Raw genomic sequence first — 23,646 nt, 5'->3', positions numbered from 1 at the left:
GAAGTGTAGTCGACGGTCTGAAAACGCGTAGCTCGGCTATCAGCTAGAGGAGAGGGGACAAGACAAGAGGGCGATCAGAAACGATCAGACTAGGCGAGATTTGCGTTATTAGAATTTCGATCGACGATCAACTGGAGGTGTCGACGAATGTGTCATTGTTGTTTACTTCTGGTTAGACAAGAATGATAGGAGATCTAATTACTGGCAATTAACTTTGTTGCGTTTCCCTTCAATCAAGTGGATATATAACAGTGAGCATGGGATGCTGTTACAGCTTTTGTAAAGAAGACAATGGGCCACAGGTACAACAAATCAGAGCATTACGAATAACCACTCTTGGAAAACGTTATTTTTCATGAAACGATATCAAATCTATGACTAATTTTACGCTTGATTACTCGAAAATACTTGGAACAAAAATTATCACGGTATCGGTAACACCGTCTATTGTGAAATTGATCGTGAACATCTGAATACATCCAAATCCGATCTGAACAAATCCGATTTTGACAGCTCATCGACGTGAATGCGATTCCGCGTCTTATCGTCGAAAAATATGGCAATACACCAAAGAAATCATAAAATCCATTTCTCAACATGTCAACGGACGTTAAGATTGTTGTGGCTCATTTAAATCTCGCAGTACCGTGACTTGAAGATGCACTGTCATCATTTGTAATTTCGGACGAAATTAATAACTGCCATTGTATACATATATATATGTATGTACACTTCTATTCTTCTCTCTAATAGTTGGGATACTTTGATAATGATAATTGCCTAGCAAACAGGGAAGTCGAATGATGAAGAAAATAGCGAGGTTGAAATCTAATGGTTTGCTTTTTTAGGGTGATACTCCAAATGAGAGATCACGACTGCTGGTAAATCCGGTCAGCAATACTACAAATATTACCACAGTGAACAGGTAATTCATTAAGTATCAAGCATGTTTTCGATGAGTCCTTGTTTAATATCCCACCGTTCTTCTCATCAAATAATACAATGTGCCTTTTTGCTTATTGGTTTTGATATTTTCTTTTGCAGCGACGATTACGTTAATCCGTATTTGAGTCCCGTTCCTAAGAAGACTGACGAACAGAGTGCACTGAATAGAATTCTGCATGAAACAGCCGCGTGAGTATTTTACTTTCTTGTTTGTTGCAATGCTTCCTCAAATTTGTTTCATTCATTTTTCATTGCTGGCTAGAGGTGAATTTTTACAACTGGTAAATCCTTGCCTGTACAAAACCCAGGCTTTCTGGCTTGGCACCAAGTTTATATATAAATTGTATCTCGGATAATCATAGTGTACGGAGTAATGTTCAATTGTTTAAATTCTTCCTTGAATTTCTGTTTTGCAATAAATCTCGATCAGGTCATCTGTGCAATAGATAAAATTTTTTGTAACAGTAACGTGATAGATGTTGGAGCTCTCGACTCGCACAATTTGGAACAACATGAATATATGGATCGGTCCAGAGCTTATGCTAAAAGAATTGAAGTCATCGGTGTTCAAGTACCCGATCACCTGCCATGCCTCTTGAAAGACATACCAGCTCCGGAGAGAGTCTTAGCAGGAGAAGGTCTTTTACAGCAGGATCAGGAATTGGTGAATATTTGTTAATGGATAAATGTTTCCGCGGTGCATTCAGTAATAGTTAGTTTGGTTTTTTCCTATTTACACATTTTTCAGATTACCGATATGTTGAACAGTGCAGTGACAGCGCTGAGTGATATTCAAGTTGAACACAAAGAAGACTTAGTTGTCCCATTCCTCTCGTGACTGCCTTTTGAGAAGAAAATTGCAGGTACTATCCACTTTGTCTGATCGCATTAAACATACAGCTATAAAGATAACGGTTTTCACTCGTAATTATCATTCTGGTTATGAAGTTATATTTGTTTGAAGATCTTATCCAATTAATTTTTCACGTCTGTACTTTGGCGATAACACATAGTGTGCTCATAATAACGTTAATTGGAGTTGGTCTGCAGTTGAAATTTCGATATCAGATTTCTTTCTCGTTTAGAAACACATGCATTTCGCAAATAGTTTCAATGGTAATTGTTATTGCGTGATTATGAGTCAATTTTTCAGGAATTAGCCAAGTACCAAATTTAAAGATTGTAAATAAGATTATATTAGGGCATATGAAAGTATCGCTCATCGAATTATGTTGATCTCTAGTCCTGGTTTTGAAGATTAATCAGGGGGAATTAAAGTTGAAAAATGGATTATGGTCTAAGATCGCAGCGATTAGCGGGCAATGAGGTTTTTTTTTTTGCTTTTTATTAGTTAATGTAAAATATCGTCTGCTAATTAGGAAAGTTGGAACTGAAACCCAAGCGAGATTCGAAAACTCATTTTGTTGCAGTCGTTCGCACTTATACAATGTTATGCCCGTAGCTATTTAAAAACGTGATTGTAGTTTCTGTACAATAAATATTCTAATTAATTTGTAATATAAACAATTTCTTGTACGTATTTTAATTTTTTTTTGTAACATACACAATTTTGATAAAATCAACTTCCCGCATGGTTTGGAGTATCCATACATTTACCTAAAAGAACCAGAAAAAAAATCAGCACCCTGGCATGACTGAGAAATTTGAAAGCAAAAATAACCATCCACGTACTTTTAGTGTACGTACATTCTTATTTTCTTCTAATATCAGACCATACACAAGGAACATTGATCGACTATCCCTTATCATATCGCTAAGATCTGAGACAAATGATGACACAACTTTTAATGTAATAAGTATGTACCGATTGGTAACGAAGTGCAGAAGAAAGCGTGAATATAAGTTACTGCTCGATTTCAAAATCCATCTATCGATAAGTCTCATATATTATAGAGGTTAGCCTGATTATTATAATAAATACAAATTCGGTTGTGAGTTACAAGCAGCAACGACAATTTGATATATTTGACATTTATACTTGGTGTTATGTATGATGTGTCTAAAATTTGGTCAAATTGTTGTTCACTGGTTGAAGTACGGCATCGGTACGCAAGGCAGTCTCAACAATTTCGCTTGCAGAATTTCTCAATGGCATATGGAAAAAGTATAGCTTGAAGCCAACAGCGAGCAAAAGGTGCATTCCGAAAATTCCCGCAATGTAAATGATTCGGTTTTTTCCTGAATGTTATGAAAATAATAATAATTACGTTCATCATTTGGTTCAAGTGATTTTCTATCCCTTACCTGCTATGACCGGTGACAATGACCGTACCAATACTCCGCCAGACATCAGCGCAGCTGTTACAACAAGCAGCCATTGAAGCCAGCCAATTTGAATCGTCCATAAAAATGCAACGGGTACATAAATGGCCAGAGAGTAACCATATAGAGACAGAAGCTCCAAGAGTCCCAGGGAGACGGTGGGCTGGTGAATAAAAAATGATACAAGTATCCAAATATTTTACCATCATTGAATGATGCATTTTTTGTCAGATCTCTACCTCTAGGAGTTCATTGTTATCATCTGATTGGTTGGCCGACCATCTTAAAACACCCCACAGAGCTATTGGCAACAACCACGCATATGTAAATATGGCTGTCGCAGCTATTGAAACAACGTGGAAATTATATCTCCAATGATACTCTTTAGAGTTGGCTGTTTGCAAATAATTAGCCATGTTTCCACTGATAGCTATGGAAAAAACTAGCGTCACACAGATCCAGAAAGGTCCATATAGATCTGGCTTCCCACGAATATGTGTTTGCAAGTAATTTTCGTTCCTCCTTGGGATTATAGATCTTATTATTCTCTCCAAAACATCATTGGTATCGACATCAAAGAACTTTTGGTAGTATTCTATGCTCCAGAAATTCCGCTCTGTCTCGACTGTAAAGAAGTGAAGAATTGCTTGACTAACTCAAAGTACATCTGATTTAACACACAAAATACACAAGCCACTGACCACTTTGCGTAGAAGTCATGCCTTGCAGATCTTCGATGATCCCAATCCCTGTTGCGTCGCTAGAAAAGTTTCCAAAGGTCTGATTGTCCGGAGTGCCGACATCCAATTGAGCTTGTCCTCCACCTGGTCCATTCATAGGTGAGAAATCTTGAAACAATATAAATTGCGAATCTGACGGCTTATCGCCTCCCCCATTCATGGCGATTGATTCGAATTGGGACTCGTACTATGTCTAGTTTAATAGTTAATGTATAGATCAGCGCATGTACCACACGCACCACAGTGACATACACTGCGTACACGTTGCAGGTTATTTGACTTTTGATTAATAAAATAAATGTATTACAACAGCTCGGTAGTTCAATATTTTGTTCACGATGGCGCCAAAATCTCATCACTAATCAGTTGGTCAACAATACGCACGTGTACGATTGAAGGCGCCACAGCTAAACGAACGGAAGGTAGGCAACAATTTTATAAAAATTATCAACATGATCTTTATTTTGGTTTAAGCTTTTATTTCGTGTTATACATACATTTCAGTGTTTCGTACACGGATATGCTCAAAGCAAAGGATCGTAGACCTACCCAGAGGAGGAGAATGTAGCGACGAAGTTATACCGAAGAAGAAGTTGAGGCCTCTACTTAATATTGAAGATTCTATTTGCAAAAATCAATGTCTACACGACAATAAGAAATTTTCCAAAAAATTGTAACCAAATCGAAAAAAATTGAAAAAACTCTGAAAAAATCTTGAAATTCATTCGAGAGCGTATTACTTCACTAGCATGTGGTTGGTCGCTGCAGGAAATAGAGGAGATCCTGTAATCAATCAAGAATCAACTGAGAAATCGAAGAACATTTAGGCAACACGGGGAATAAAATAAAGTATGATGACAAGGCACTGATTCTTAGTACTTTGATTTTTTTCGGAAACAAGAATCTGCTTACAAAATTTAACAACGACCGAGAATTAATTGATGGTGAGATATTCTACACGTTCAGCTACGAGGTAATCATACGGTGCTAAAATGTCATCACTACGATGATCCACTTCGTGCACCCTCCATTTCGCATTCGAGCTTCAATCGTTCTTCGATCACCCTTTTGTTCATAACGTACGCAAACATTTGCGACGTCTACGCCGTTTATAAATCCAGTTTCGTGGCTTGTGCATGTAGATTATTTTCAAGAGCATGTCTGGTCTGATACTTCCGTGGTCTGGAACGTGCTTGATTACCTTTCGAAGAACTCATTTCATCCCCCAGTCATTGGAAATAGAAACTGATAATCGAGAATATTTGTTCTTGGCTCGGAACTGGACGACAATGCGGAAACTACTCGAGAATATCCCAACCAATCTCAACGGTAGCATCACGCTACCGAAATGTTCTTTCCCTGTGGTCCAGACCCGTCTTCAATCAACGTCCAGACGGATTTATTCACCAATTGGAGTAACCATGCACTGTCGGAGGCATAATAATGTTTTTGAATCTTTCACGAAAAAAGCGCGCCCATATAACGTGTCGGGGTCGTGATCGTCGTTGACTGACAATAATGAGTATTTATGTATGTACATACGTACGTACTGATAACGCATGTTTCACAATGTACCCCGGCATTTCAATTGATAACACACGGGCACTTAAGCAATGTTATACTAGTGTATTCCGAGTATTAACGTACTACAGGATACTGTTTTCAGTTTGCATAAAAAATGTTTCGTGGGAGTAGTTTTCTAACGAGTAGGTTGAGATATTTTCCAAGAAAGTATCATGACGAGGCATCGGTGATAGGTAGTGAACAAGATTCCCGGTCAACAGTGTATCAGGTTAGAGATTGAAATGTATTCTGAAAATTAATGCCAAATTATGGCCATGTCTCAAATCTCTTATTACAGGTTTTCTCAATATATCCTGGCCTTGAAATTGTTGTTTCTCAGCTTACAAATCAGTTTTTAGATCCAATCGACATGTTCGATCCCATGTAAATCTTTCATAATTCATTCGTTATGCGCGTAGCTAATTCAATTTCGATTCAAATTATCCGAATACCTTTCAAGTATGTAGGTATAAGAATATCATTAGCCAACTGTGGGTTATCGCCAGTCATTATTTGTATTTTTGAACCACAAAATGTTATCACATGTCATGTGCTCTGTTGTTTATTGATCTTATTCGGTAGTTTATTCCAGCCACTAAAGATCCGCTATATTTCAGGAAAATTATAGCCAGATGAAAGCACTTGTTGATGAGTTACATAAAACAATTGGAAGAGTAGTCGAAGGTGGTGGCGAAAAGTCAAAGGCTCGTCATATCGGTAAAGGAAAGTTATTACCAAGAGAAAGGATAAATACTTTGCTCGACAAAGGTTCTTCATTTCTTGAATTCTCCCAACTTGCCGGTCACAATATGTATGAAAATGACTATGTACCTGCAGGAGGAATTATCACAGGAATTGGAAGGATCGAGGGGTACCAAATTTGATATCTGTGCACTCTCATGCAATACACCAGATGTTAATGAAACATATTTATTTTCATTACAGACATAAATGCGTTGTGGTGGCAAATGACGCGACGGTAAAAGGTGGTTCCTATTATCCCATAACTGTTAAAAAACATCTACGAGCACAGGAAATAGCAATGGAGAATAAACTGCCTTGTGTCTATTTGGTAGATAGTGGTGGGGCTAATTTGTTGCGTCAAGCCCAAGTTTTTCCCGACAAGGAACACTTTGGTAGAATTTTTTACAATCAAGCCCAAATGAGTTCTAGGGGTATCGCGCAAATTGCAGTTGTCATGGGCAGCTGCACCGCTGGTGGAGCTTACGTCCCTGCCATGGCTGATGAGAATATTATAATTGAAAAACAAGGTACTATCTTTTTAGCTGGACCACCGCTCGTCAAAGCATCAACTGGGGAAGCGGTTTCCTCTGAAGATTTGGGAGGAGCGGCTTTACATTGTCGGTATGGCTAGAGAATGTAAAAAACGGGGAATTGTCTGTTTTCAAGTAACTTTTGAAAAATATGTGCAGTGGAAGTCATATTTAATTATAGATTAGTAAACTCAATGTTGATTTGTACCTGGAACTCAACGTTTCCGTATCTTTCAACTTACGTGTTTTTGTAGGACTTCTGGAGTGACTGACCATTACGCAGTAAATGATACCCACGCCTTGTATTTGGCGCGACGGATAGTGAAAAATTTGAATCAACAAAAGCATCCGGATCTTGGCATCGCCAAGGAAGTTGTCCCACCTTTGTATGCAGCGGATGAGATATATGGAATTGTCGGAGCAAACTTGAAGCGCCCTTTCGATGTGAGGGAAGTCATAGCTAGGCTAGTAGATGGGTCACAGTTTGACGAGTTCAAAGAACAGTATGGAGAAACTCTGGTCACTGGCTTCGCTAGGCTACATGGTTGCCCCATTGGAATCATTGCTAACAACGGCGTACTTTTCTCTGAAAGTGCACTGAAAGGTGCCCACTTTGTTCAACTGTGCGATCAAAGAAAGACTCCGCTAATATTCTTACAAAATATCACCGGTAAGGCAAAAGACTTTCTACCCTGATATGACGGTATGCCCGACGTACCTCTGTTCGTAATATCCCAGGTTTCATGGTTGGAAGAGACGCAGAATCCGGAGGGATTGCTAAAAATGGGGCAAAGATGGTGATGGCTGTAGCCTGTACGCAGGTCCCTAAGATTACTTTGGTTATCGGTGGATCGTACGGCGCTGGAAATTATGGTATGTGCGGTCGAGCTTATTCTCCGAGGTTCATGTATTCTTGGCCAAACGCGAGGATATCCGTCATGGGAGGTGAACAAGCTGCCGGAGTTTTGGCACAGGTTACAAAAGATCAACGAGCCAGAGAAGGGAAACCGGTGCGTGACACTCAAACCCTCTTGTACCTTTCTCTTATTTTTAAGAATGTATCAACGTATTGGCTCTGTTTATATATATATATTTCCTCAGTGGACCAAAAAAGAAGAGGATGCTTTGAAGAATCCATTGATTAACCAATTTGAAACTGAAGGGAGTCCGTATTATTCTAGTGCAAGGTCAGCTTCGGAATCGTCGCTCTGTTTTACATGTATGTACCTACAAAATTCTTTGATGTATTTTTGATCTAGGCTTTGGGATGACGGCGTGATAGATCCAGCGGATACGAGAGCGGTACTTGCAGTAAGTTTAGCGGCTGCATTGAACGCACCTATTGCAGATAGCAGATACGGTGTCTTCCGGATGTGAATATTGTATTCACAGTTTCAATTTTATGAATACAAATATGTACAGAATGTACGTACGTACGGTAAGTCGTGAAAGCGCTATCCCAAAGATGCTCTGTTGGTTTTTGTTTCTTGCTTTTTGCAAGAAGGAACAACATGAATCTCTACCCATATTCTAAAACCAAAGTATACTTGACGATATGTTATAAAATACGTGTCATATTTAATGCAAAGTTAAAAATGTCGTCAATCTTTTTGAATATACATATTTCATGATTATAGAGCCTTGGAATCCTAAATTTTCTGTCGAAGTTTTCAACTTGCTTTTCACAAAACCCAGTTGAAAACACATCCTCTTTGAATTTAAAAAAGTTCAATATTAAAATCTCAAGCGTTCCATCGGATTTAGTTCGAGTTTGATTATCAGTGTTTGAATTTTATTGGTTGAGAAAAGCGCCGACGGCGCGAACTAGAGATGACAAACAATCAAAACTGCGCATGCTTCATAAATTTGAAAACTTTGTTTACTTCAATCGATTGCGATTTCTGATTAGCTCAGCGTCTCGTTTGCTAGCATCTTTTGTTTTAAGAAATGGCCGAACACCGCGTCACTGGATATCCGGCCGGATCAGCGTACCGTTAAGACGTGTACATTGGTAGTATATTCTGATACATATTTAATACAGAAAGATGCAGTGACATTTGATCAACCCGTGTTTGGTTTCGTTTAATGTTTCGTGCGGATTAATGGTGAAATTGTGCAGTGTGCCTCAGTGGACCCATCAGTCAGTTGCCGATCAGGGTAAGCAACGGCGTCATTTCTTATTCCATTGTCTACACAACGGTTCTTTAATAATTGTTTTGGTATAATCTGAATTAATCGCAGTCGATTTTGGCTATATGTCAACTTACTTTTGGGTCATTGTAACAAAGTGTGCGTTCATTAATTACAATCACATATTTTATTTATAGTTTTCTCCAATATTTGAGTGGATATATCTATGTATACAACTATACATATACCTGCATAGGTAAATGGATTGATAACAATATGCATTTATATCTTTAGTCGTCCCACGATCGACTAGCTTATTTTTCTATATTCCCCATTTGCAAAAGCCAATTATTCATTTCATCGGTTTATCTCTTATAAACTCTTCAGCTACAAATTTAATTAGCAGTCACATAACGAAGAATATTACACAAGGATTGTTATACTCGTCATCGTTAAGAATTAATTTATACATAGTATATGTTAGTATTTGGACTTTCTCAAATATCGAGATTCTTGAAATAGGGATCCATTATTCAATAGGGAAGCAATTTTTATTAGCAATGTTATCATGATCATTAATATTGTCAATATCATTATCATTATCATGATCATGATTGCGGTTGTTGCTATTATTATTAGCATTGTTAATTTAACCTTTGCCTGCAGTGATCACAACGCAAGCTCCGCGAACGTGCAGTGATACACATGTATGGTATATTATACTTATACTTATACCCATATTATTGTCTGCATACACATAATCGCTATGATTATCATATGAAAATTGCATTTAGGTAAATTGAAATTAGTTAATATATTATCACATGAAGTCGTCCACAAAGTGATTGATGTAACCATTGAGAATAGATACCCTATCTATTCTCAATGATGTTACTTGGATATTATTTTTTTTCTATAAAGTTTTGTTTTCCACCTTTCTTTTCTGTTTCTTTCCTAACGATCATCGCCATCATCATCGTCATAACTATTATTCTATTACATAGACTTTGACTCCCCAATGGTTTTTTCATAATGATTATAAAATGAATTTTAAAACAGTCACGGGATGAGCATTACAATATACAGGTCTGCAGCACCAATAATGGTGATTGATCATTAAAATTCAATCAGAAGAAGCATCGAGCGATAAATTATATCCACAAAATAAAAGATTCCAAGTTCTGGAAATTCTGGAAATGCCAGATTCTGTCACCGGTTATAATAACTTCTTTTTTTTTTTCAACTCCTGGCAACCAAATCAATACTTCGAAAGTCAATTTCTTTAATTACATAATTCGAGTTGATCCTTTTTTTTCCATTCTCATTGGTCGATCGAGTCATTGAGTCATATTATTCTAAGGATAAGTGGAGGAGAAGAGAGAGAGGAGGGGTAGAAGAAAATGATATAAAAGAAAAATTTACGAATAATAAAATAAAATACGATGAGTCACCTGCGTAATTAAAGAACCTGTAACAGGCATAACAGAATAACTGAAATACTTGTCGCTTTTAGAAACGATTCTCCACTCATCGTTTGAGATTCTATCACACTGTATTTGAATTGCTCTCCAATTACCTCCTTGGTTATCGGCGGTCTCCCAGCTTTACTATCATTTTTCCAACCCCTTACGAATTCCAACAACGCTGGAAATAACGATGAAAAGAACGAATTATATTTTGTGCGAATCATACGCTTAAATCAGCATCAAAACTATCGTTCATCGCGACACTCGTGCGTTAATATTTTTTTTCTTTTTTTTTTTTCATCTCCGAATTATTGCCTCGTGAAGAAAATTAAGCCGAATAATAAAAGAAGAGGAAGGTTGCGGTAATTTTATTCGATAACATAACGGGACACCGAGATCAAATAGTTGCGGAAGTTTTTGAGACTTGAAGCGAGAACATGTTCACGCGGTGGTCGACGAACGGTATGCGATTCAAGATTTGGAAAAAGAGAAGTTGCGTTTGACTTTATAACGTTTAAATTTAATACCCGATTACTCCCATGGCTGTTCCTATACATACATATAGGTGTACTAAATCAGCTTCAGGGACTTTGGGATCGGTATGCGAGAGAGGCTCATGCCATGCATGTAATTATGTAACTCGCGGTTGTACGTACGTACGTAGGAGGCACACGATCGTTAGTTGTAATCATAGAAAATGGATCGGCTATTTTTGATTACCTTTGTCCGCAACATCGCCTCCCTCGAAGTCGACTTTTATAATTCTAGACATCGTGACTTTGAATATGTTATTTTTGTCGTTTGTAGCTCCCGAAAGTGATCGCTTTTTTCTTCCGTATCCAACCTGCCCGTTGCTGCATTCGTTCTTCAATGCATAGAATCACATCGTTACCAACTGAGGAACGCGTCGATCGATCGATCGGAACGTGCACAATTATAAATATTGAGATGAAATCACTCACCCCGTCGCATTTGTTCAAGCACACGTTGACCGTTCCTCGAAATTGCACGTACGTGCTCTCGGGGAATTTGAACGCCCGAAATCTCGCGTTCAAAAAATCGCCGTCTATCGTGTTGAAATTCTCGAAAAGATACGGGTCCACGGAACACCTTCGGGCAAAAAAAAACAAGAGGAACGAGAAATAAATAAAAATGTTACGGCCGAATTCCTGCGGTACGGGGGGGAAAAAAAAAAAAAAAAAAAAAAAAAAACAACGGGAAATCGCTGTTGCGAAAATTACTCAAGTTGTAAAAATTTGCATAAGTCGTTAATATCACAGCCATCTCTCCGAGTAATTAATTCGTAGTTGGTAATTAATTACCGCGTACACTTGCGTATAATGCATACAATTATTCGCTGATTAAAATTCTTCAATTACCCGTTGAATATGATAGTTTCTTCCTGACTCTTCGTGTCCGAGACCTGCATGTAAGTTACCAGAATGCCATAAATCGGCGCCGACACTGCATCCAAATAGATTTCCATCTGCAACGGCGTACCTGGGCTGACGTTCAGTTCTCCGGTGACCAAATTTCCCCCTTGACGGACGCCGACCCCTAAAATCGGTACGGGGGCTTCCCCGAGAAATTCCTTGCTCACGTCGATAACGCTGGAGAAGACGAAACAATTATCAGCCGATCCACGAGGATCGATAATGGCGACGAGTTTTTATACACGCCGTTTTTGGTAGAGTTTGTCGATCGTTGGACGCGAATCGGAACTCACTCTGGCTCCTCGAAGTTGTCCGGAAGACTTCTACGGTTGATTACCGTGCGATTCTGCGTTGAATTGCCCGGCGCGGGAACCGTAAATTCGGTGATGACGCATTTCACCGTGAAACCGTGTTTTCCGTTGGCCGGTGAATCGTCGACGATCACACGATGGTAGTAGACCTTCTGACCCTGCGACGATCCCAAGGTGAAACAAGTTAGGACGCACCGTCGTAACGACAAGTTGTCAAAGTAACGAATAAATCGTGAATTGAATCTAGGGATAAAATAACAGCGTTCACCCGCTTGAGCCAAGCGGATGATCAACGAATGTATTTTCTATCGAATTACCGTCACCGTGTTGAAAACTTTCGTCAACCCGCATCGCGAAAATTCCTCCTCCTCGAGAGATAGCCAAAAAGTCGCGACGCCGTCGCTCAATTTCGGCTTGCACGCCTCGTCTGTGGGGAATAACGGAACAAACAATGATATGCGTAACCGAACGAACGTTAAATTAATTCTCACATTGTTTTCATACCCCGAATTCCTGCATTTACCTGGGTAGTCTTTTAAATTTTGCAGATATATTCCGGCGGTAGGGCTACTCCTCACAATGTCAACGGCCATGGCCTCTTTGGAACATCGTACTTTGCTCCGCACTGTGGGATAATAGCGATAATGGCAACGCCGACGAAAATAATAACGATCAAATGATCGTCGTTACAGATTTATCGCGAGGCGATCGACCCTCGGAGATCGCGAGGATCGAAGGAACGGACGAGGGATCACGTGGCAAGGGATCGGGAGTGTCGGGTGCATCGCGAAATCGGCGACAGCACCGCGTCCCGGTAATCAATCTTTCGCCTATTCGTTATTACTTTTGGGGCGACGTACGGAGGCGGAAGAGATCACCGAACGATCGCGTCGTAGCCTCTCTTTTCGCTTCGTACGTAAGTTGGAAATTGCGCGTCCGACTTGAACAACAAAACCACCCACCGAATGCGCAAAGCGGAGCGGTTCGATTAGCCGTATCGGTCGCTCCCTACGTAAAATGTAGGGCAGCTCGATTCTCGGGGCACGCGGAGTGAAAGTCGCGCGACGATCGGTTCTACCTGTAAGTACAACGTGCGTACCTGCCCACATTTTACGCAGAGATTTACACGCGATCTCGAATTACCGTAGAGACAGTTTCGTACACGTAAACGCGAATCCGGAGCACCGCCTGCAATTGCAACTTTGATTTTTGCTTATCGACGCGCAGTCGATTCGCCGGTAAATATTTCGCGATCGTTGCACAGTTCGTCGCCGCGCGATACGCACGCATCTTGTATCGTTTTAACATTATTTGCGGAGGACCTGCTCTCGTTATCCGAGACGCGGAGGAGATATCGCACAAGTTGGAGCCGGGGCTTCGTTTGTCGGCTCGTCCGGGACTGCCGCCGATATCGGTATACGGCGCACGTGTACGTACGCACGTCTCTCCGTACACGGTATCGTTATACCTCGGGGCGTCGCGACGCCGCAGCCCCGGAGACTCGACGGAACGACAACGGTTCTTCGACGAAACACGTAGGTACTCGAGTACGATGGGTACACGCCGCGCAAAGTTCCGTCCGACGAATTCCTTGTATTATTTTTCAGCCGAGCCGCAGATTTTCGACGACGATTGTCGTCGATCGTTGCCGCTGCGGGATTCGCCTCGTGCGCGAGGTAATCCGCCAAACTTCACCGGGTGAAGATCTCGTAGCCCCCGTAGGTGAGCGACTCCGTGCGCACGCGGACACGACAGGCGCGTCCACGGTACGTGCGAGATCTTCGCACGCGTACAAGTCGGATCGGTAACGGTGCTCTTCCGAGGCTTGTATCGCGTGAATACTGTTTAACCTTTCGTAAGGGGAATGAGCGCGGACGCGCTGTCCGGCATTTGCCGTTTGTCATTTTAAGGACGGTAACTTGTATCGCGGCGCGGCGGAACCCAGTTCCATTTTTCACTCGCTCTCGTTGTCGGTTCGTCGAGTGTACTTGGGATTTCGCGTCCAGCCGGTACGTTTCGGTCCTACCTACCGCAGCCTTCGGCTACTCGATTGCAACGGTTGCACGCATCTCCTACTTCTACGCCTTCTCTACCTTCTGCTTATGCTGCGATTCTTTGTTATATACGTCTGGTCGAGATTGCTCCGTGCGAGGCACGCCGTGTGATTTCCCTTTCACGTGAGGTGAACACATTACGTGCACGTTGCACGTACGTACGTACCTACGCGGTATCTGCCGTAGCGTTGATGTATTTCTTGGATTTTTTTCCCCTCGCAAAGTCTAGACGGTTTTTATTATTTCTCTCCGCGAGCCGGGCATTTTTTGCTTTATACATTTATTCTTCGATGATAAATTTTACAGCGGTTGCCGCGAATTTCGCTCAACACGCACGACACAGGTATACGTACACCTGTACGTTTTAACAGCGAAGATAATTGCGTAACACCGATCGTTACGTACGAGTTTGGACCGCTGCAATTTAGCGAGCGACGGTCAGCTGCTGTTTCATTGAATGAATTCCCCGCAGCCTTGTGGGATTCGAAGGAAGAATTCTTCGGCTGTTGAAACAACTGGCAGAGCAGGTTTTACCCACGAGTCACCGACCAAAGTTACTCCTCGAGCCGACGAACGCCAACAGCCCGGCAGAAACCTCGTATACCTTTATACGCATCTATACGTATACACGTACTATGATTCTTGTCAAGAAGAAGAAGAAGAACAAGGAGGAGAAAAAGAAGAACAAGAAGAACAAGAACAAGGAGGAGAAGTAAAATCCAGGATGCAATTTTCGGTATACACATCAGATATTACATAAAATTTATTTCGACGTTCTTCATTGCCTTTTGCACTCTTCGTCGTACGGTATATTTCCCTCAAACGTGATCAACTCCGAAAGAATTGAGGGAAATTAACAGCCAACGTGTTCTACAATAAACGCGCAACAAATAACCGGTTGGAAGATGAGGACGACAAAACGTGGATGCCGGTATCGAATAGTAGAAAGGTATAGCTTCGTATAATAGGTGTAGGCCTTCTGGCCAGTTCTCGTAATTGCAAGTTTTAAGAACGAGTCGTGGTGACTCGACGATACCTGCTTACCTGCTCCTGGCTTTACGAGTGTGTCCGCGGGCTCGCGATAATCCTCTAATCGAGTGCGTGGTAAAATGATTATCAACAGGTTGTATCGCGCCTCTCATTTTCCCCTGACGATTTGTATTGGGAAAATTCAGCTAAAATTGTTCGGATCACGCGGTCGATGTGTAAATATTATAACAGGAATATCGCACATCGTCATTTTCCGATTCGCACGCGCCACGACGTGATCATTGCCACAGATACGAATTCCGACACTTGACGCAAACGTAAAACCAACGTGGTACGACATATCTTCGAAAAATTGCGGAGAAGAGCCGCTCGAACTTACGATTACCTTGAACTACCACGATTTCAACGGGTTGTCGTTGTTGCGGTGCACGTCCGTCCGCGGGTATATCCATTGTGTATTGTATCGCCACACGTGTGATCCGGTGGGCGACGAGATGCGCAGGGGAAGGAATACGGAAGAGAAAGGTGGAAAAAAAAAATAAATAAATGGAAATGGAAATGAATAAATGGAAACGATGCCCGAATCAAGGACCGATAAATATGTAGGTAGACATTGCCGCTTACCACTTCCATAAGCGAAATTTAAAATGACGCAAATCCAAATGGCCAATAGTTGCGTAAAATCGGCGTTCACCTTCATTCTCATATTGCAGACGCGACGTATTCTCTCACCGTATGTATCGAGCCTCTCGGTATTTCTCGCTATCTCAATTCAATCGACGAATTGTACGTAGGGTAGTTGGAAAATGACGACGGATGTCACACGTTAGAACATAGATATATCGAATATGGTATCTATGATTGCAACGAATCGTGTACCAAACACGCGAATTCTTGTAATTTTTTTTCTATCTCGCACTTTTGACGTCAGTCCTCACTTTTGTTACTTATGTTGCTCGACGGTTACGTTTATCGCTGTACCGTATGCACATGATTTCCGTGCATATCCGTTCTCGTCAATTGATGATACTTATTTTTTCGAACAGATCGGCAGGGGGAAAAGATGGTACCCCAACGCGACACCGACAGACACTGGTTGGCTGCCACTGGTGGGCCTCAAGTCCCAACACGAGATACACAGGTGGATCGAAAGGTGGGGAGGAAAACCTCGAAGCGAGAAAGGTGGAGAGAGACAGAGGGAGACGGAGGGAGACAGAGGGAGACAGAAGTAAGTGGAAGGGAAATGAGAGTGTGGGCTTTTCTTTTTTCAATTTTTGGTTTATTTTCCTCTCGGAACACACGCCTACCGCATACCCATATTCGTACACGCCTGGCGATATATTACAGATTCACCGTCCGCAATTACAGGCGCATACGTATGCGTATGCTTGCGAACGCTTACGTGTTCGCAGGTGGGCGTGCGGATGCGAGACGCGAGACGTTTACGGTCCCTGAGACCGAGAGGCCTTAAACGGCAGGAGCTCTTCTCGGGTTTTGTCCGATGGCGAGTAACCCTCGGAGTAAGCCGCACCTCACCGCGACCGCAGCGGTGCGAGTTGGAGCAATGAATCCGCGTTAGTTGTACGTCGATCGATTCGCGAGGCTAACGCCTCGCTACGGGAGGGAGGATGAGTCTGGAGTCTTTTGTCTCGTCGGAAACCGACTGTGTCCGATACGAGGTCCTCCACCTCTTCGCGAATAACGCGAGGGTGTCGACGACGGCGGCCGTACGACTTCCCGACACGAGGAATTCCGTGGTAATTTCTCTCGTGGTTTCGCATACGGTGTATCGCGGTGTAACGCGTGTACCCGCTTCCTTGAGACCGACAATGAGAAGAGAATTCCCTCCGCTCGCGATCGGCTCCTCTCGGCATTGAGTGCTCGCCACTCGTAGTATCACCTTTTCTAATTATCCGTTACCGTACAACGCGCGACAATAATACGTTTCTATAGTCGTCGAGCCCCATCCGTATAAAAGTTCCGTAATTACATTACACCAGGTCCAATTACGACGAATTAATTACACCAGACCGTGTAGCCCCTTATTCTTCGAGCCGCGATTCAATTAATATACACTCGAAACGGTACGTCGACTGATCTTTCGTACATTCTTTCGTTTATTTGTATTATAAATTTACAGCGTTTGACATATCTTGTCGGAATACTGTGTGTCGGATGGAAACGAATCGACGGAGTTTTCAGCCCACCGGATCATTCACACAGACACAAGTATATAATTGATAGCTAAATTAGCAACGATCGTGGTAACGACGATTTGCGAGTCGAATGCGTTGACCGCGGGACTCGGTGAATTAGTTTCATCGAGGATTTTGCACTGTGATTTTCTAAAGTGTTTCACGTTCCCTATCGAGTCTCTGGCTAGAATACAGAGTTCGTGTTTTCTCGACCCATCGAGCGGTAGGTCGCGAATTTTCAAAGACCTCTCAACGTAGGCCAAATCCTTCTCGAATATCGGTTTTACCGATTTGGACTTGTCCGTTGAATCGCCCGTGCTACCGGCCTCTCGTACGACTATGTAAAAATCGCCGATATCCTCACGCGACGTCACGTACCAAGTCAACTTCCACGTGTTATCCTCGGCGTTGCTGCAAACGTTATCGGTTATTGCGATTCTTTCTCATTACCGCCGATTCCCTGAAACTTACCGATCCAAAGTGCGGTATTTGACGTCCGGTGTTATGTCGTAGGCGGGGTCGTCCAAGACCTCTCTTTCGCCGCATACCATCAAATCTTCCGTAACCTCGTTCACCGGTTTATCAGCGACGAAAAATGGAGTCGAACATTTCACATCTCTCCAGGATTTTGGTATTTCGGTTAACGAGGACATCCAACGACGTAACGGTCTCACGTAGCAATCGCAGTGTAGAGGATTACCTGTTCAACGACACCGACAACAAGAAAAACGATAACCGTGACAATAACGTGTCGATTTTCATCCGAAACCGGTTCGGTTAGCCGATCGTCAATCGACGAGGTAGTTTCAAATTACCCGCGTAGCGTAGATCGGTTCCATTGTTGACGATCCTCATCATTTCAGGATTGAAACCGCTGAAATCGTTGTTAGTTAAATCTAAAATCCGGAGTCTCTTCATCGAAATTATTTCGTCAACGGGTAGAGATGCGAGGTGATTATTCCGCAAGTACAATTCGCTCAAATTCTGGGGACCGTGAATCGCGTTTATTTCCGATACATCGTTGAGATCGTTGTAAGACAGATCGAGGTACTCCAAAGATGTCAAATTTCCAATCACGTCTGAAACGAGAGAAACAGTTATACCGTGACATTGTTTTTTACCGTCAGAATGCAAGAGGCCGACGAATTTGTTCCAATCATTCTTGCATTTTCTTATCTCGTTTATGTTGTTGTGGCTGATATCCAGTCTTCTGACTTTCGTTGTTCCCACCGTCAGATCGTAGGTGAGTACGGGCATGGAATTGTACGACAGATCGATTTCGGACAATCTGTACGGAATCCAAGGATCGCTCGGAAACATTTTTCTCGTCACAAATGATATTTTGTTATGACTGAGGTTCACTCTCTCGAGAGATAAACAGTCGTCGAGGAGCCCGTGCGTTTTGTTGTCCATTTTTTCTATGAGGTTGTGAGACAGGTCGAGCGTTCGAAGTGAAACTAGACCCTGAAAAGCCCCGTTTGGAATGCGGCTTATCGAATTACTCGACAAATTCAAGGTCAAAAGTTGAAGGAGGCCCTCGAATGCTCGGTTACTGACATTGCGAATGTTGTTATGCGACAGATTCAATTCGAATACGACCGGGAGACGACCGAACGCCGCTTTATCCAAAGACGTCAAGCGATTGTCCTGCGGATCGAATTCAGGTGTACACCGAGTTCACTGGAAATTATCCGGATATTCCGAATTTCGAATACCCAATTTCGAACAGCAAATTACCTGGATGTAGAGATACTGAAGACTGCTCAGACTGCTGAGAGCCGCCCACGGTGGTTGCGTGATGTTATTGTCGACGAGGTATAAAATTCTGAGGGTCAATAACGGCACGAAACTTCCGTGGTGTAAATTATCACCGAGACGATTGCTCGACAGGTCCAAAGAGAGCAGAGAATTCATGGACGGCCATACATCCGTTACGGGAATGCCTTCCAGCATATTTTCGGAGAAATCTAAATAACCGAGCGATATCGGAAGCTGGAATATCTTCGTCAATGAATTATTCTTCACGGTCAAAGTCCTGAAAGGTGAGCGAACCGAGTACGTGATTTTTCTCGAAAACCATCCCGACGTTACAAAGGAAGATAAACACGCAACTCACCTGCAACTTGCCAAATTGGCTAAGCTGCCTCTAGAGACGTCGTTTAACTTATTGTGGCTCAAGTCGAGTTCGAGTAGAGTTGGCAGGGTGCCAAAAGTCGAGGATCTTATTCTTTCTAGAGAGTTATGGGATAAATTCAAATACCGTAGACTGAACAGGGTCTGGAATATCCCGTTATTTATTTCCGATATGTTGTTGTACGACAAATCTATCGTATGGAGTTCGTAAAGTTTGGGAAACGTCTGCCGCGGTACCGAATACAACAGATTGTTGGAAACGTTCAGAACTTTCAATCCCGTCATATTGTGCAGAGGAACCTGGAAGCGAAAAATAATAAAATTCAGAGAAACAAAGTCAATCGGCGAAACGGGAACGGTAATTTCTAATTTTTAACTCATTTTTACTTTTCATTGATAATTTATCAAAAATCATGCTCACCTGATTCAATTCCGTGAATAGATTGTAACTCAGCTGTAATTCGAGCGCATAAGTCGCGCTGTCAAATGCGAATTTCGTTATATTTTCTAACCGATTGTAGCTAAGGTCTAACGTTATATTCGCGCAATTTTCAAACGCTCCAGCTTCTACGGTGGTTATTTTATTGTGCGATAAGTTAACTTTTGCAAGATAGAGATCCTTGAATGCCAACTTGTCTATGCTGGTTACGAGATTTTCAGATACGTCCAAAATCTGAAATAATTGAGAGGAATTCCTTTTATCCATTCGATTCGTTCGTTCGTTCGTTCGTTCAGCCAACGTTCCGCCAATCCATGTACTTACTTCTGCGTACTGTAGCTGATTGAACATTTGAAAGTCGATTTTCTCGATCATGTTCCTCGCTAAATCGATCGTTCCGATTCGCGTCAACGATCCAAAAGTACCTCTTCCAACATCCGTTATCGCATTGTCGCTCAAATACAATCTGCGCATGAATCTCATACCTCGGAAGGTGTTGGCGTCTAATTTTTTTATTTTATTATGTTGAAACTTGAGGACTTGCAGGAGAGAATTCCTAGCGAATGTTCCTCTGCGTAGAGAAAGAATGAAATGGCGGTAAAAATGACGACGATTGCATATCATTGTAATTGTTCTATCGTCCTTCTTCCAGTAAAGTAATGAGAAAGAGACAAAGAAAGAACACGTCGTCACTCCGCCCACCTTTTCAACTCCGTTATAGCGTTGCTGGTCAGATTTAGAAAGCCCAATTTGGTGAGGTCTGATATATGCGAGGCGTCGAGTTTCGAAATTTGGTTGCCGGAGAGATCCAGAGTTTCAGTTTCCCGGAGTCCTTTGAACTGGTTTCTTTTCAATTCTTTCAGCTTGTTGCTATGGAGATCGACCGTTTTTACTTTCCTCAATGGAGCTAGCGACTCGACCGGCAAGGAAGTGAGCGTACCTGGTATGAAAAGTAAAAATTGAATAGCATCGAAAAGCAACCATCGACCGGGATAAGAACGAAAGGATCGATTATTCAATTATTTTTTATTTTACGACGATTACCGTTCGTTATGCGAATTGTCTCCAGTTTCTCCGCGGCCAAACTATGGGCGAAACTGTCGCGAGGTAGTTCCTTCATTCGATGCCCTTCGATATTCAGGATGCTGAGATTACCCAGAATGTTGAACGCTTCTTTGGGAAAATTCTCGAGTTCGCTTCCAACGAGATGGAATTCTTGTAATGTCCCGTTGACACCCAGGAAGCTGTGTTCTTCGATGATCCTTATCGGCGTGCCGATAAACTTCAAAACGCGAACTTGAAGAGGGTAAAGGAGAGGACCGTACAAGCGGGCTTTGAAAAGAGGAATTTCCAAATTTGTCATTCATGAAAAATGTTTTTCTCTCCGTTCTCTTCGCGTTGGCTCACCGATGCTGCATTCGTTGAAGAGTAGTTCCTCGATTGGCACTCCTTCGTGGGAAAGGTTTATCAGTCCCAGGCTCAAACTGGCTAGATTCGCGTTCTCGCATCTCACGTAAAGTCCTTTATCGCTTCCTTTCACGCAAACGCAGGGATGAAAAAGCGTCTGACGTCGGGGACACGGGTACCTCGGTCCGGGTGGTACGTAAATCCCGTGGACGACGGACGTCGCGATCACGACCAACGCGAGCATCGACGGCATATCCGTACTTCTGGAAAAAATGAGAAGAAACTAAAGTTCGTGCGAAAGCCAGAGCAAACGAAAATTTCCGATGATTCATCGTACGGTGGTCGCGAATACGCGAGCGAAACTCGCTCCTTTTGAATTCGTCTCGTCATTTGCGGTATTACAGCTCGTTATTAAATCTTATTTCTTGTCTCGCCATACTCGATTTTCACCCACGCTTCGCACTACACTCCGGCACAGAGATCGGATGCCCGTCGTCGATCCATACGTGGGACGCCAACGTTATTTCATGTCATCGCCCTGCGACTTCGCGAATCGTTTTATTTTATCTCCGATTCTTATGGTTTTCGTATTTTCCAGACTCGGGGAATCTCGATGAACGAAACGGCCTGAATACGGACGCTGCGGACACTGCCTCGTATATTATTGTGGGGATGAAACTAGGTCAAACGAGTACCTGTGTATCCAGTGGAGAGAACAAACCAAATGCAGCCGTACGATAACGAGACTCAAACTGGATCGTCGTGCCCCTCACCCGGATGGATGTCGGCCTACGGTACCGAGGCGTGAGATTTGAAATTGATTATATTACTCGTTTCGCGGTAGACTGTGATCGTCGATGTCTGAATTTTTTCAATCTTCCGCTCGACGGGATCACCTCGTCGCGATATCGATGAACGAAAGAAAATGCGCGCCCCCATCGGACGGCTAATTGTAAACGCGATCCGACGTCGCAAACTCTCGGAGTAATGGGGAGACGGTTATCCTTCTATCGTATCGCACCGAAATTGCCGGGTCTTCCCACGAAGGTTGAAACGTCATGCGGCAGCTATCTTCGCGGCATATTTGTGCTTTGATACTCGACGAGTACGTTGTAGTTGCCTGTGCTGCGGTGAGCGAGCTCGTAAATTTACACCAACCGACCTTGCGATCGTGAGAGGATCGGCCCTGGCAATCTTTCAACCGGAATCACGAAAAATTCTTGTTCTAATCGTCGGTACTGTTGTCGCTATGGTTGGTGTTGTTGTTGTTGTTGTTGTTGTTAGGTACTATTGTTATTGTATTGTTGTCTGTTTTAACAAGACATCCAACTTCAACTTTCATGTTTTAACTTACATACCGTTCATTCAACGTACATACATACGTATAGTTCGGTCAATTACGTCCAGTCACCCGAATAACTTGGCGTGCGCGCGTGGTCGTTATAAGCTTATCCGTACGAGAAACTACAGTTAATCGATTCCGACAAATACAAGCAATTGAAACACGGGTTTCCAAACCGTTAATATTCGGATCTCGGTGGCGATAAAACCTGCGTACATTTGAATATAGCCGAATGCATATTTCGCGCGCAATCAGATTTCCGGAATTTTTTTTAAGAATACGTTCTCTCCGAGCATTAAAGTCTCCGACTCGCCCTTCGCCAACCGCTGCGTCTCGACCTCGTAGGCTGTGCGAGAAAATAGAAAATAATTCAGTGGAAATATGTTACGATCGTGCGTTGTGTAAATTCATTCGATAGACGATTATCGTTGAATTTCAACCTCGCCAGAGGATTGATCGTGATTAATCGTTGGGAGTCGCACTTATTTCTGACGATCTTACGTTTTAAAAATTTTCTATCACTATTATCGGTAGTACAATTAACCAGTTGTTCGTGTATTTACCGATGAATTCTTGGATCGGGCGGATCTCGAAATTTTCTCTTTTCTCATTAATACACTCGTTGTTGAATTTTCGGCGTATCGTTCACCAGCTGTTGCTCAGGTCCGTGATTGAAAATGACGCACATATTCGAGCACTTCCTTTCTCCGAGCATGTCTTCTCGTTATACTAATTCAGGTTTGTTCGAAAATTCAAGGTATACGCAAAGATGACAACGGGGGTCTGATTCATCGGTGAACGGCGAATCTGCACTCGAAAACCTCGGAAGAGACTACTGCGAGAAAGTACGAGAGGTACGATACCGTCGGTGCTCAAGTGTAACGATCCCCGTATCTTGTCCCACTACCTGGACGCCGGTTCTAAAGAAAAGATTTCATTGG

The 23,646-nt window shown here is 42.4% G+C and overlaps 7 protein-coding genes across 13 annotated transcripts in view; 3 read left to right on the top strand and 4 right to left on the bottom strand.

Moving 5' to 3' along the window:
- Positions 1-23,646, bottom strand: part of LOC125501811 (WD repeat-containing protein 19-like) — a 130,681-nt gene that overhangs the window by 46,322 nt on the left and 60,713 nt on the right. The window lies entirely within an intron of this gene.
- Positions 165-2,469, top strand: LOC105686829 (ragulator complex protein LAMTOR1). The gene is made up of 5 exons (XM_012401969.3): positions 165-302; positions 849-925; positions 1,045-1,134; positions 1,411-1,609; positions 1,694-2,469. The coding sequence occupies exons 1-5, from the start codon at positions 258-260 to the stop codon at positions 1,781-1,783; spliced, it is 501 nt and encodes a 166-aa protein (XP_012257392.1). The 5' UTR covers positions 165-257; the 3' UTR covers positions 1,784-2,469.
- LOC105686825 (protein YIPF1) lies at positions 2,457-4,260 on the bottom strand. The gene is made up of 4 exons (XM_012401963.3): positions 3,930-4,260; positions 3,468-3,853; positions 3,211-3,391; positions 2,457-3,144 (listed from the first exon to the last, which is right to left on the bottom strand). Exons 1-4 carry the CDS (start codon positions 4,126-4,128, stop codon positions 2,966-2,968), a joined length of 945 nt encoding a protein of 314 aa, XP_012257386.2. The 5' UTR covers positions 4,129-4,260; the 3' UTR covers positions 2,457-2,965.
- Positions 4,249-8,439, top strand: LOC105684281 (methylcrotonoyl-CoA carboxylase beta chain, mitochondrial). Of its 3 annotated transcripts, XM_048658674.1 has the most exons (8): positions 4,249-4,390; positions 4,473-4,941; positions 6,149-6,402; positions 6,477-6,896; positions 7,060-7,475; positions 7,544-7,815; positions 7,907-7,992; positions 8,065-8,439. In XM_048658674.1, exons 3-8 carry the CDS (start codon positions 6,164-6,166, stop codon positions 8,180-8,182), a joined length of 1,551 nt encoding a protein of 516 aa, XP_048514631.1. In that variant the 5' UTR covers positions 4,249-4,390; positions 4,473-4,941; positions 6,149-6,163; the 3' UTR covers positions 8,183-8,439. The 3 variants fall into 3 exon arrangements, with proteins under 3 accessions (XP_048514631.1, XP_048514630.1, XP_020706992.2); XM_048658673.1 differs by lacking the exons at positions 4,249-4,390; positions 4,473-4,941 and adding an exon at positions 5,043-5,498; XM_020851333.2 differs by lacking the exons at positions 4,249-4,390; positions 4,473-4,941 and adding an exon at positions 5,513-5,760.
- Positions 8,584-23,601, top strand: LOC110116901. Its single transcript, XM_048658706.1, has 6 exons — positions 8,584-8,962; positions 12,838-12,959; positions 14,672-14,935; positions 16,236-16,417; positions 21,962-22,167; positions 23,463-23,601. The coding sequence occupies exons 1-5, from the start codon at positions 8,908-8,910 to the stop codon at positions 21,978-21,980; spliced, it is 642 nt and encodes a 213-aa protein (XP_048514663.1). The 5' UTR covers positions 8,584-8,907; the 3' UTR covers positions 21,981-22,167; positions 23,463-23,601.
- On the bottom strand, positions 9,104-16,259 carry LOC105684285. Of its 2 annotated transcripts, none has more exons than XM_012397535.3 (8): positions 15,814-16,259; positions 12,669-12,770; positions 12,463-12,572; positions 12,128-12,303; positions 11,781-12,011; positions 11,364-11,511; positions 11,122-11,266; positions 9,104-10,579 (listed from the first exon to the last, which is right to left on the bottom strand). In XM_012397535.3, exons 1-8 carry the CDS (start codon positions 15,893-15,895, stop codon positions 10,395-10,397), a joined length of 1,179 nt encoding a protein of 392 aa, XP_012252958.2. In that variant the 5' UTR covers positions 15,896-16,259; the 3' UTR covers positions 9,104-10,394. The 2 variants fall into 2 exon arrangements, with proteins under 2 accessions (XP_012252958.2, XP_048514635.1); XM_048658678.1 differs by lacking the exon at positions 15,814-16,259 and adding an exon at positions 15,575-15,725.
- LOC105684279 (chaoptin) lies at positions 17,289-23,563 on the bottom strand. Of its 3 annotated transcripts, XM_048658651.1 has the most exons (12): positions 21,701-21,768; positions 21,364-21,626; positions 21,001-21,288; positions 20,659-20,896; positions 20,281-20,527; positions 19,939-20,190; positions 19,501-19,817; positions 19,122-19,419; positions 18,551-19,031; positions 18,200-18,463; positions 17,856-18,084; positions 17,289-17,795 (listed from the first exon to the last, which is right to left on the bottom strand). In XM_048658651.1, the coding sequence occupies exons 1-12, from the start codon at positions 21,751-21,753 to the stop codon at positions 17,405-17,407; spliced, it is 3,321 nt and encodes a 1,106-aa protein (XP_048514608.1). In that variant the 5' UTR covers positions 21,754-21,768; the 3' UTR covers positions 17,289-17,404. The 3 variants fall into 3 exon arrangements, with proteins under 3 accessions (XP_048514608.1, XP_048514607.1, XP_048514606.1); XM_048658650.1 differs by lacking the exon at positions 21,701-21,768 and adding an exon at positions 23,269-23,563 and having other exon boundaries at positions 18,200-19,031; XM_048658649.1 differs by having other exon boundaries at positions 18,200-19,031.

Source organism: Athalia rosae, chromosome 7 (genome assembly GCF_917208135.1).
Source record: "Athalia rosae chromosome 7, iyAthRosa1.1, whole genome shotgun sequence".
Classification (NCBI taxonomy): Eukaryota; Metazoa; Arthropoda; class Insecta; order Hymenoptera; family Athaliidae; genus Athalia; species Athalia rosae.
This window is presented reverse-complemented; position numbering and strand designations above follow the sequence as displayed.

Coding starts and splice junctions, on each gene's coding strand:
- LOC105686829 (XM_012401969.3), top strand. CDS start 258: ATGGGATGCTGTTACAGCTTTTGTAAAGAAGACAATGGGCCACAG. Junction 303..848: donor AAGAAGACAATGGGCCACAG/GTACAACAAATC, acceptor TTGCTTTTTTAG/GGTGATACTCCAAATGAGAG. Junction 926..1,044: donor AATATTACCACAGTGAACAG/GTAATTCATTAA, acceptor TTTCTTTTGCAG/CGACGATTACGTTAATCCGT.
- LOC105686825 (XM_012401963.3), bottom strand. CDS start 4,128: ATGAATGGGGGAGGCGATAAGCCGTCAGATTCGCAATTTATATTGTTT. Junction 3,392..3,467: donor ATAACAATGAACTCCTAGAG/GTAGAGATCTGA, acceptor TTTATTCACCAG/CCCACCGTCTCCCTGGGACT. Junction 3,145..3,210: donor ATTGTCACCGGTCATAGCAG/GTAAGGGATAGA, acceptor CATAACATTCAG/GAAAAAACCGAATCATTTAC.
- LOC105684281 (XM_020851333.2), top strand. CDS start 5,647: ATGTTTCGTGGGAGTAGTTTTCTAACGAGTAGGTTGAGATATTTTCCA. Junction 5,761..6,148: donor CCCGGTCAACAGTGTATCAG/GTTAGAGATTGA, acceptor GCTATATTTCAG/GAAAATTATAGCCAGATGAA. Junction 7,993..8,064: donor CCGTATTATTCTAGTGCAAG/GTCAGCTTCGGA, acceptor TTTTTGATCTAG/GCTTTGGGATGACGGCGTGA.
- LOC110116901 (XM_048658706.1), top strand. CDS start 8,908: ATGGTGAAATTGTGCAGTGTGCCTCAGTGGACCCATCAGTCAGTTGCC. Junction 8,963..12,837: donor TCAGTCAGTTGCCGATCAGG/GTAAGCAACGGC, acceptor TCGTCGTTACAG/ATTTATCGCGAGGCGATCGA. Junction 12,960..14,671: donor GGCGACAGCACCGCGTCCCG/GTAATCAATCTT, acceptor AATTCCCCGCAG/CCTTGTGGGATTCGAAGGAA.
- LOC105684285 (XM_012397535.3), bottom strand. CDS start 15,895: ATGAGAATGAAGGTGAACGCCGATTTTACGCAACTATTGGCCATTTGG. Junction 12,304..12,462: donor AAGTTTTCAACACGGTGACG/GTAATTCGATAG, acceptor GGATCGTCGCAG/GGTCAGAAGGTCTACTACCA. Junction 11,512..11,780: donor GAAACTATCATATTCAACGG/GTAATTGAAGAA, acceptor TTTTGCCCGAAG/GTGTTCCGTGGACCCGTATC.
- LOC105684279 (XM_048658649.1), bottom strand. CDS start 21,753: ATGACGAGACGAATTCAAAAGGAGCGAGTTTCGCTCGCGTATTCGCGA. Junction 20,897..21,000: donor GACAATTCGCATAACGAACG/GTAATCGTCGTA, acceptor TTTTCATACCAG/GTACGCTCACTTCCTTGCCG. Junction 17,796..17,855: donor AAATACCGCACTTTGGATCG/GTAAGTTTCAGG, acceptor TAACGTTTGCAG/CAACGCCGAGGATAACACGT.